Source organism: Copidosoma floridanum, unplaced genomic scaffold (genome assembly GCF_036245765.1).
Source record: "Copidosoma floridanum isolate Cflo_tuat_1 unplaced genomic scaffold, Cflo_Japanese_pri ptg000004l, whole genome shotgun sequence".
Classification (NCBI taxonomy): Eukaryota; Metazoa; Arthropoda; class Insecta; order Hymenoptera; family Encyrtidae; genus Copidosoma; species Copidosoma floridanum.
The window spans coordinates 19,060,026-19,072,844 of NW_028321881.1; the positions used below are offsets into that span (position 1 = coordinate 19,060,026).

At 36.3% G+C, this 12,819-nt stretch overlaps 1 protein-coding gene across 2 annotated transcripts in view; it reads right to left on the reverse strand.

The window, feature by feature from the left end:
* The window catches only part of ProRS-m (prolyl-tRNA synthetase 2-like protein, mitochondrial), a 310,699-nt gene extending 305,446 nt beyond the window's left edge, over positions 1-5,253 (reverse strand). For both annotated transcript variants that reach the window (XM_014352308.2, XM_014352307.2), the window contains exon 1: positions 4,843-5,253. In XM_014352308.2, the coding sequence (XP_014207794.2) occupies positions 4,843-5,013 (171 nt within the window). In that variant the 5' untranslated portion in view covers positions 5,014-5,253. The remainder of the gene's footprint in view (positions 1-4,842) is intronic.
* Between the last annotated feature and the right edge of the window lie 7,566 nt (positions 5,254-12,819).

Below are 12,819 nucleotides of genomic sequence, written 5' to 3' on the forward strand. Positions count from 1 at the left end.
ATATGCTGCTACCGCCAGTAATATCCTCAGTACCTCATACTTGATAACTGGGGCAAAGGTTTCTTTGTGATATTTTCTTTCTCTTTGTTTATGTCCTCTTACACATAGTCTTGCTTTAAAACGCCTTATTTGTCTAGTTGAGTCCTCTTGAACTTTGAACACTTATTTGGTGTCAAAAAATCTAACCCTCTTTCTGGGGATGATACTTTAAGTATTGTTTTTGTGATGAGAACTAAGCTCTTCTTCGATGGCTTTTGCCCACTCATGTCTGTAGGGGCCCTCGAGGGCTTCCTGAACATTATGCGGTTCCAGTACCTCAGCAGTATTTGCTTCTATGAATCTTCTCGGCTTCTTTATACTTGGTCTATCCCTTAAATTGAGAATGTCATAAAGTGTTCACTGGATAGGTCTTTTCATTAATTTTCGGATTACCTCCCTTTGCTGTATCTGTTCCTGCTCTTCAGTTTCCATCCCTCTCTCTTCTTCATGCACCTCTTCTACGTCCACCTGCTCTTGTTCTTGTTGCTGATCTTGATTTCCTTCTTCTTATTGGTGTTCTATCTGTGGTGTCTGGGATCGTATTTTCGCTTCTGCCGGGCTTGCTATCTTGATACTCAAATTCGTTTCTTGCTGTTGAATAAATTTTATGTTCCGACCAACTGTCACTTTTCTTGTTTCTTCATTAAATACTCTATAATTTTGTGTATCATCTTGATATTCTACAAGCATTATTTTCTGGCTCTTCACGCCAAATTTCTTCCTGAATTGATTTGGAGTACGCATGTATCTTACGGAACCGAATGGCTTCATGTGGGAAATATCCAGCTTGTGACCATGCCACAACTCGTAGCTTGTGACATTTCGACCCGCTCTCAAAGTCATGTTTAGTGCATAGACTGCCGTGTTTACAGCCTCCTCCCACAAAAACTTCGGAAAATCTCGTGCACACAACATAGATCTTGCAGATTCCACCACTGTACGGTTCTCCCGTTCTATCCTGCCGTTTTGTTCAGGGCAGTAAGGTACATAATTCCTCAGTTGAATTCCATGTACTCTCAGCAGATCCCGAAAGCCCTCGTTGCAAAACTCCTTGCCATTATCAATCCTTAGATACTTGACGCTTTTGTTGACTGCTTTTACCGGGTTAAGAAAGTCATGGAACTTTACAGTCGCGTCACTTTTGTACTTAAGAAAATATACAAACATATAGGATGATGCGTAGTCTTTAATAAGAAAGAAATATCTTGTATCTCCCAGATACTCTGACATTAGTCCACAGAGGTCCACATACATGCACTGTCCAAATACATATTTTCTTACTGAACCCGAGATCTTGGCAAACGAGAGTCTGCTGGCATTACCAAGGTGATATTATTTACCTAAAAATAAGTCATTTGTTATCTTGTTTACTCCTTTGATTTTATTTTAATTTATCATTTTTTCAGTTTGTTGTTGTTGACGTGGCCCATAGATTCATGCATTTCTCTCGAACTAACTTCAATCACATTGGCTTCGCACGTTTTGACTCTTATCGATAAGCAATATATATCCCTGTAGCACTTGTATCCCTGTGCTACTGTTTCATTAGTATTTGTTTCTTGAACTTGTTCTCCTTCAAAGATTACTCTTACTTTTTTCTTTGTGCATACATCTTTAACTGGTGGAACTTTTGCAGAAGTGTTAATTTTTTTTCAACTTCTCTTTGTGAATAAGAGCTTGTGAATCTCCTTCGCTGTGTTACATGTAAGAAGATTTTCCAATTGCTCGATCGTCAGAACTGAGGATATTACAACCATGGCCTTCTCGTTCACCTTGTCCCATGCCTCTGCTTCCTCGGATTTTTCTTCAGGATCAGGGCGGATTTCTTTTCCATTTACCACATCCTCTATTTCCACCACTCGTAACACCTGTTTTACTTAAAATTTCCAAATCTAGAAGTAGTTTCCGTCAAACTTGATTGTGTTCTTGATACTAATTTCATCAGCCATTTTGTCACGAAAAATTTTTTCACCAGTCTTATAAAAAAAAACTTACACTGAGATTTTCACTGGGCCCATAACCTAATAAAGTATTTATATCGGTCAGGAGGTTCCGTGGAGTAGGTTGGATTGGACAGTGGAATAAACGCAATCACTTTATGTATATGTATATACATGTCCAAATGATATATTACGTTTTTATTGTTTAAGCACAGATGTAGGTATACAGGTACGTCACCTTAGTCTAACATATATAGTACTTATTGTTACATCACGAGCAGCGTGTAGGACTCGGGATTCGCAGAGCTACTACTTTTATTTCCATCGAAAAGGGATCTTCCCACCTTGCAAATTTGACCCAACAATCACATGTACACACACATACACAGAAGCACCCACGACAGTCTGGCACACGACAGGGCCAATCTCAAACATACACGCCTGAGTAGCCACACTCACTCACACGTATACATGAATATTACCAACCCAACTCATGTGATAAGACTTTTAACAGATGTCAGCATTAAAATGATTAAAATCCCTTTAAAAATTACTCATTAGATACGTATTTTGCTACGCTTATTGTGATGTACGTGCGTTGCGTTATAGCCAATAAGATCGCGCCACCTGCGTGTAAGCAGGTAAGCTAAAATATGTTCACTGCAGGCAGTTCAATTCGTTGAGCAGGAAATTCAAATATTCGATTCCCATTAGCTGATTCCATCACATAACCTCTTTCATAGTAAATTTTATACTTCTAGCTCAATGAATTAAACTGCCTCCTGTGTACCAAGCGAGTGAGCCAGTCGACGTGCAGACATGCTTGTGAGCACACGCGTCTCCTGAGCTTAGCGGATATACACTTCTACAAGCAATAAATTGAACTAGATCATACTCTGGGTTCGGGTCTCATTATGAACCACCTCGTGGGGATACGACAATTGGTGACGAGGATAAAAACGACGAGTTGGGCTATAGACACGATGTAAGATAAGGTGGTAGGAAGTACCACCTCTGCCGAGCTACAATTTTGTAGCAGTACCAAGTTTTCCACCAGATGGATCAGTGTCGAAAAGGTAGTATATATATATAGAATGTATTCGTATACATATGTATATATATATGTAACCGTTTCAACATGTATATATACATATATGTATATACAAATGTATATATATATATATATATATATATATATATTCACCTTTTTGACACTAATCCACCTGGTGGAGAACTTGGTACTGCTACAAAATTGCGACAGACAGCACAAAACATAGAGGTGGTACGAATTACTTCTTATCTTGCACCGTGGCTATAGAGAATTTGGGAGAGCAACAGCATCAGTGAAGAGGCATGTGGTTCGAGGACCATGTCCGATGAAGAGATTATCATATGGGAATGTGAGAATTGCAAACCAGTGTGTGATAATCTGCGGAAACACTCATCTATTTTATTCAAGGTATCGATAGTGTAGTTACCTCCCAAAAACACATTAACTAGGCAACGTCCTCCAGAACTCACCCTATTAATTCAAATAATAACAAAACACTTCAAACTTTAAGGTATGGTCGATTGGAGTATTCTGCAGATTACAATTTTTTTTTTTTTTTAATTTGTAATTTCATGTGTTTTTTCGAACGGCATTACATATGGCACTGACAATCCAAACCCACTTTTGGCAAGCCATACGTAAACCACATGGAATGACGTATGGCTTTCCTAAAGTAATTATGCAGGGAATTCTGTCACTGATTATTTAGTTGGGTAGCCTCATTGAAATTTCCGATGGGGAATATATGTAAACGTGACGTTCCAAAACGGCGCAAAAATCTGAAAGTATATAAAACAAGACGGCAAAAGTACGCGCGATACATTTTTATTAATATAGAATAACGAATAAGCAGTATTAAATTTTGTATTTTTTAGATAAAATAATATTAAATGGACAAAAATTATCTGATTTAAGAAACAGTTTCTTTATAAAAAACCTTATCAAAGCTTTGCTTCTTCCATGGGTCCTGTGACCCATTTTTTTGTTTTATTGTAGTTAATGTATATAATAATTATTGTATTATATTATACATTATAAATAAATCCTGCAAAAGTAGAAAAAAGTTGTTATAAGTTGAATCAACAGTTAAAAATTTTTCTCCGTTACATTTCAGTTCGTACAATCACTATTGGAGGTGTCGAATTATAAATTTGAGGGAATTTTTATTCAATAATGCTTAAATTAAGTGTTTCAAAAGTGACATTTTAAATAAAAATAAAAATTAAATTATCTTTAGCTATTTTTGAAAAATACGCCAAAAAATTGTAAGCACAATATTCATAGAAAAAATCCAGTTGATTTTTACTACTATTTTAACAACGTAAAAGGCTGACAGGATAATGCCCCTAAACTATATTCTATTTTACTCTAACCAAAATAATAAAGCGACTCCAACTATGTTCGGCGTAGTCGCGGAGAATTTCTAAGTAACGCTTTATTATCTACCCATCCATAATAACAACTACCTTTAGAAAATAAAAAAAAATTGAGTGATATCTTTTGTCATTAAATACAATGTTTTATTCGAGGTAATGAAGTATCAAGCCTGCTAAAAAACAAGAGTTTATCAGTTAACACAAATTATTACTTCAATTTGAACTGTATAACGTAACGTAATTATAAAAAGAAATGAGAACATTTTCTGACATGTTTGGAGATACACCACGTTTTTTTAAATTTAAGTTTCTTTAACCACAAGAAAAAAACTTCAAAATTTTCAGGGCCACTATTCTTATAAAATTGTCTGTTAACTTCTACTTCAATAGATTTAACACGTTATGTAAATACTGAACAAAAGTACTTATTTGTTACCTTCACACTCTTTGATAAAATATCTGATGTCTTAAATAAACTATCTTTGGGAACAATATGGCAAGGTTGGAACAAACGTGATACCGAATTCATAATAAAGTGTGTGTAGAAAGCACGAAACCAACAATAAAATTTTTTAAATAAAGCAGCCACTGAAGAAATAAAAATCATACTGTTGTTTGATGAGGTATTACTAAAACTGTTATAACACACAGTAACATCCTTGTTTGTCAAAAAGTACCTATACAATATATTTTATTTCTTTAGATCATTTATCACTTGTTATTAATGCATTCGTTCAAATAAAAGATTTTCGAATAAAATTATTTTTAGCAGAACGTAACCACTTGTGTTAGGGTAACGCGTACGTGCAGTCATAGGTTACTCTTAGGCCGCGGACACATAGAGAGCGTAACGCGTGCCGCGTAACCATTTGAGCCCATGAGAAGGCCTACGCAGTCAAATTAACATAAGGTGCACAGTGCACAGTGCACAAGAATAACATTAGCTGGTATATCTATATCTGTGAAAACGTAAAGCACAACGCGTTGTGCATTATGTATATAGGTATATCAACCAATGTTATTCTTGTGCACTGTGCACTGTGCACCTTATGTCAATTTGACTGCGTAGGCCTAGAGTGAGAGAGAGGTGCGCGTATTTTACGAAGTACCACTTCTATGCTTTGTGCGGTCTGTTCGTCTGTTCCAATTTTTTAGCAGTACCAAAGTTGACCACTAGCAGGATCGGTGTCGAAATGGCAGTAGCAGACGAGAAACCAATTGTAACGTAAAAGGTGCACCAAAGTGTAAATACAAACTCTAACATTTCTCACAATATGGTTCACGATAAGTTGTATACTTATTACGTCACTGGCTTTATTTGTCGAAAACTACAAAAAAAATTTGAAAAATGCACCGCATGTCAAACTACTTTAAATAGTAATCCCAGAAACTCTGTTGAACCAGAAGCATTATTGATTTACTTACAAAATAGGGGAGGACTTATCCATGCAATTACTCTTTTTTACAAACTCTTTTATAAAATAAAAAAATATTTTAGGAAAACCATAAATAATCAGCTTGTCAATGTTTACAAATATGTTGTTGAAAATCTTTTGCAAAATAAATTTCAGTTCCCCTGTAGATTACATAAGGAGGATGCAGTACTTAAATCTATCTATCATTACACTAGCATGAAAATGATACAGTATGTTAACATACGAAATAAAGATGTTTTAAACCAAAGTAGAAAGAAAAAAAAATTATTGAAATTGGTTTCAACCTAATTTATAATTCAGTAATTTATTGCCTCTATTGTATCTTATCCTACGTATCAGTAGTAAATTGTAAGATTTGTAAATAAATAGAGTTACGATCATATCATATAGTTTTTGTATCCATATATTGTGCCTTTATGGTTATCATGTGATGCCATGAAAAGAGAGAAAAGATTGTTTGATGTTTCGTCCCAGGACCAGGAGCACGCCAGGATCCAGGATTCATCAGTAAGGCTAATGACGTGCTCCCTGCCTTAGACACCAATATCGGTGGGGATACCCTAGCTCAATCTTAAAGGCCCTTATATATTGACCAACATAAAATCCGGGCACTTGCGAGAAGGTCAAGTAAAATGGTTAGACACCTACCGGATGGTTGGAGAAGGATGGAGAGCCGAAAAGCTTCAGCCTGAAGTGTACATGTGTCAATGTGTGTGAGAGGGTCCCCACACTTTTCTACTCATACGCCATCTGACGAGTGCGATCGGTACTGCTACAAAACTGCAACCCGTTAAAGATGGTACTTTGTAGTACCCGTACACTGGAAAAAAGTTGGGCGCCCTGCGCCACCGAATACAGTCACGCCGTGCACTCACTTTCTTGGTCGCGCCGCATGCCTGTTTTGGGCGCGCGGCGCACCCAAAGTACCTGGCGCGCAGGACAACTAAAATTTAGATGCGCTGCTGCTAGATCTAAATTTTAGTTGTCCCGCGCGCCAGGTACTTTGGGTGCGCCGCGCGCCCAAAACAGGCATGCGGCGCGACCAAGAAAGTGAGTGCACGGCGTGACTGTATTCGGTGGCGCAGGGCGCCCAACTTTTTTCCAACCACCTGAGTCCATACCATTTAACTTTCCTTCGCTTTGCGGGCCTACGTTAAAACATAGGCCCGCATAGCGGAAAGAGTTATATGGTACCGCTCCTGTCTGATCCAGCGATGGGATATAGTTCCGGCCGGATTTGAGAATTCTCTAGGACACAACCTCTCTGATGTGGGAAACCCATAGAGGTATAAGAATAGAGGAGAAAAGGGGGCGTGATATGCGACAGCAGAATTCGCTACGTAACGAGGCATCTGTCTTTGTCTGGCAGTTATGTTATTGGTCGAGTCATACATGAGATTAAATCAACTGTAGGATTCAGGACGAAGAAGAAGCCAATAACGTGGCTTTGGCAACAAGGACAGATGCCCCGTTACAATTAGTTATGCTGTCGCTGCCGCTAATGGGCTAGTATAGCGCTTTTCCCCTCTATTCTTATACCTCTATGGGGAAACCACTAGATCAAAAAAAAAAAATAGTACCGAAGGTGACGCGCGAGATTCAAATAAGGTCCAATAACACAAGCATCCATCACCTGATGACCCAGGGCGCTTACTATCCACTCTTTCAAATAAATAATTATTAAAAACACAAGCGCCAATCACCTAACAACCCGAGGCGCTTACTGGCCACTCTGTTAAATAAATAATTATTAAAATAACACAAGCGCCTATCACGTAATAGCCCGGGGCGCTTACTGGCCACTCTTTTGAATAAATAATTATTAATAAATAACACAAGCGCCTATCACCCAATGACCCAGGGTGCTTACTGGCAACTCTGTTAAAAAAATAATTATTAATAACACAAGCGCCTATCACCTAATAACCCGGGGCGCTTACTGGCAACTCTGTTAAATAAATAATTTATAAAATAACACAAGCGCCTATCACCCAATGACCCGGGGCGCTTACTGGCAACTCTGTTAAATAAATAATTATTAATAACACAAGCGCCCATCACCCGATAATCACCGGCGCTTACTGGCCACTCTGTAAAATAAATAATTATTTATAACGCAAGCGCCTATCACCCGATAACCCGGGGCGCTTATTGGCTACTCTGATAAATGAATAATTATTAATAACACAAGCGCCTATCACCCAATGACACAGAACGCTTACTGGCCACTCTTTTAAATAAATAATTATTAATAATACAAGCGCCTATCACCTCATGACCCAGGGCGCTTACTGGCCACTCTTTTAAATAAATGATTATTTATAACGCAAGCGCCTATCACCCGATAACCCGGAGCGCTTATTGGCTACTCTGATAAATGAATAATTATTAATAACACAAGCGCCTATTACACAATGACACAGAACGCTTACTGGCCACTCTTTTAAATAAATAATTATTAATAATACAAGCGCCTATCACCTCATGACCCAGGGCGCTTACTGGCCACTCTTTTAAATAAATGATTATTAATAAATAACACAAGCGCCTATCACCCAATGACCCGGGGTGCTTACTGGCAACTCTGTTAAAAAAAAAATTATTAATAATACAAGCGCCTATCACCCAATAACCCGGGGCGCTTACTGGCAACTCTGTTAAATAAATAATTATTAATAAGTAACACAAGCGCCTATAACTCAGTGACTTGTGGCGCTTACTGGCCACTTTTTTAAATAAATAATTATTATTAACACAAGCACCTATCACCGTATAACCTGCGACGCTAATTCCAAATCTAGTAAATAAAGAATTATTTATAAATACGTTAAGCACCTTTTTCCTGATGATCCAGGACACTTGTTTGCAACACTATTGGATAATAAAATGTTAATCGATAACATATTAACCATATCACAATTTTGATAGCCTATCTAGTACGACAAAGATCTTTTTAAGTGTCACTTTCGTAATTACTTAATAATTTATTATTCAATAGTAGCCAGTAAGTACCCCGGGTCATTAGGTGACAGGCGCTTGTGTTATTTATTAATAATTATTTAGTTAAAAGGGTGGCCAGTAAGCACCCCGGGTCATTGGGTGATAGGCGCTTGTGTTATTAATAATTAATTATTTAACAGAGTGGCCAGTAAGTGCCCCGGGTTATTAGGTGATAGGCGCTTGTGTTATTAATAATTATTTATTTAACAGAGTGGCCAGTAGGCCCCTTGGGTTATTAGGTGATAGGCACTTGTGTTATTAATAATTATTTATTTAACAGAGTTGCCAGTAAGCGCCCCGGGTTATTAGGTGATAGGCGCTTGTGCTATTAATAATTATTTATTCAACAGAGTGGCCAGTAAGCGCCCCGGGTTATTGGGTGTTTGGCGCTTGTATTATTAATAATTATGTATTCAACGGAGTGGCCAGTAAGCACACCGGGTCGTCAGGTGATGGATGCTTGTGTTATTGGACCTTATTTGAATCTTGCACGTCACCTTCGGTACTATTTTTTTTTGATCTAGTGATTTCCCACGTCAGAGAGGTTGGGTCCTAGAGAATTCCCAAATTTTGCTGGAACTATATCCATAGAGATATTATAGATAGAGTAAGCAAGCCTGGAAGTGCAAGCGTTGATACGTTAAAAAGAGATGCAACATCGAGCTACCTTTCTATCTCTCTCTGTGGTCGCTACTGATTGCCTATGCCCACATGTACGTAAAACATCTGTAGCCAATCAGCAGCGAGCACAGAGAGAGATGGAAAGGTAGCTCAATGTTGCATCTCTTTTTATCGTGTTAACGCTGCCACTTACAGAAGAATCGGTGGCTTGCCTACTCTATCTATAATATCTCTATGACTATATCCCATCGCTGGATTCGCTGGTCTGATCTTAAGTACACTGTTCTTTGGCTTAGGCTTAGGCTTACGTCTTAAGCTGCAGTCATAGACATATAAGAAAAATAGACTACTCGTTCCTATGTGCGGTGCTGAAGCACAACGAGAAGAAGACATAACATTAAACGTGGGTATCTACCTCTCTCGCAAATTGCCAAGGGTGTGAATGTGCGAGAGACAGATATCCACGTCGGATGCTGTGTCACTCTCCCTTCCCCAGCCGAAGCAATTACGTTGAAAAAATTAAAAAATCGCTCAAATCAACGTATTTTCATTTCCTCTTTATAATAAAAGATATCTCATAATTACCTCTCTTTTATTTAAAAAGATATAAGTAACAAAACCTGATACTTGTAGTAAGTACAACAACTTAAAAATATACCTAACGACTTCCCTTTCTTTGAGTATAACCCCGGTTAATTGGTGGTGGTAACAATCGGCTAAGAATATTATCTGTACCGAGGAAACTCTAAGATTAGGAACCAACAAACAAACAATGATTGTGTTTATATGTCGGAGGGCGGGTTCGTTGCCCTGTGTAAAAGAGCAAAATTGCTCAGATTGCCGATTATATACAATACTAAAAAAAAAAATTATTATTAAATAAGTTTCAAAATTTATCTGTTGAATAATCAATTAATTCCTGCACCATATACAGCAGTTGCTTATTGATTACTACTTTATTTAATTCTCCTGAATATTCCCTTAATTTAATTAATTTAATAATTTAAAATCTTTTTTAACTTATTCAATATTTTTCTAATCCAATATCTTTTTTTTAATTTATTTCTGTCCCTTTTTGGGGTCCAGATAATATTCTCAGTTTATATAAACGATTTCAAATCTTAACAGCTATTTTTCTAGTTTTTATCTTATATTATAAAAAGGAACTCGCAATCTTACGTGGAGGGGAAGGTTTGCTTAAATAAGTACAATTAATTCATTCTTAATTATCTTATATGTATTCAATCATATGATTCTAAGGAAATTATATCTTCAATTTTTACATGTATTAATTGTATTTGAGTAATCGCAATTATTTACGTTAATAATAAAAAAAATATATAATATACTCGATAATTAACTTAAAATTTATCCGCTTTTTTAATAGAGAATTTTACATAAATGACAATTTTAATTTTGCCTCCTTAATATCTCTGCTTAAACACGTTAGGTTAGACTAATGCGAATTTTTATTACAACCGCGGAAAGTTAGTGTTAGGTAACTACCTATCCGACCAAGTCACGTAAGGTTAGGTCGTTCTCAGGGCCCTTGGGCGTCTTGAGCACCGCTCAAGTCGTCAACCCAGGAACTTCGCCTAAGAACGTGGTCGCTAACCCTAGTGCCTCGACTACTTGGGGATGCGTCGTCTCCACGCTTAAAGCGGTCGAGCACCGAAAGTCCAAGTAGGTACCGGTTAGTGGAAGTGTTACCTTGTTGGTGGTGTACACACTTACTTTTCAGCTATGGGCCTTCGTACTTTGTCTGTTTCTCTCCCTTCGTGCTCGTCGCGGTATTGTACCGGTGCACGGGAAAGTTCCAGGTCTGGGTGAGCAACGGACATACCGCGTCCCAGGCTCGCTGGAAAAGGAACTCTTTTTTGCATTGCGCACTGGTGCCTCTTAAGCTAACATTATTTCCTTTTGAGTAGCAGGTTTTCCATTCTTTGGGTGAACGCGCTCTAGCGTTTTCTTAACGTACTAGACGCACATTCCCCGCGCGCGGTGTTCAAATTTGAATTTTTAAATAGGAATTTTTTATAAAATGAAATATGTGTTTGTATAAAAAATGTGTACTATTGAATTGTCTATTAGACGGATTGTTTATTACAAGAAAATATAATAAATAGAAGAATGTAAATATAAATGTAAAGCGTGTATTATAAATTCCAGGTAATAGAAGTGCCCCCTTGCAACCTTATCTGGTGATGATTTTTGGCTAAAAAAATTCCTCTCGATTTGCTCGAATTTTCTCCATCATTTTATTTCGACGTCAGGTCCAGACTTTAATGAATAATAAAAAAAACATCGTTTGCACTAACGTAATAAACAAAAAAGTTGTTACGTTGGTAACTGTGTCTTGGCTCATTGTCGCATGTATACCTATATCCCTAACAGCATGAAATATTTTAAAATATTAAAATATTTTAATATGTTTTATAAATATTTTTAAAATATTTTAAAAATATCTTTAAAAAAATTTTTTAAATATTTTTCACAAATATTTTTAAAATATTTCTTACATGTTTCAAAAAAATATTTTATTTTGAGTTATAAAATATTTTTAAAATATTAAAAAATATTTTTAAAATATTCTATAAAACTTTAAAGAAAATATTTCATATTAATGGATTATGAAATATTTTAAAAAAAAGTATATTAAATTTCCATTATGATTATTTTTTAATGTTAGTCCGGTCCTTTACATTTATTTCTTTTACGGACCAAGTGATTCATATTGTCTAATTTTTTGAAGAACCATGTCGTAAAATATTTATTGTCACATAACCAAAGCCTTTTTATTCATTGCACGATTAATTAAAACTGATCATATGGTTCTAATCAATGTTGTAGATAATTCAAAAGTAGATTTAAAACAAAAATAGAAAAATTAAATTGTAAAGTAAATAAATATTAAGAGATTGTCAGTTTTATAAAAGATAATCGTATACCTTTTCTCAATAATAAAATAAAATAAACGTTTCAGTTTTGGGGCTTTCGTGTAGAGCCGGCTAGTATTTTTAAAACTTTAATAAACATCTATTGAATAATTAATCATTTCTATAGTCGTCACAATATGTTTACTGGTTGAATTAGCAGATCTAAAAACCTCTTGACCAGTATTCTATAATAGACTCAATTGACATTTAACATAGAACTGCAAGATTTAGCGTATACTAAAATATGAAATACTATGTATAGGTATTAAGACAGCTTCTACTACAACAAATCACTTGCATGAAGATGTGGAAATGATCAAGTTCACAGATGACACTGGTCTTCATAATGTCAACATGCAAAAATCGACAGTCGATGATAAAATAGATGCAATGCATCAAAAAAGTTTGGAAAAAGTTCGA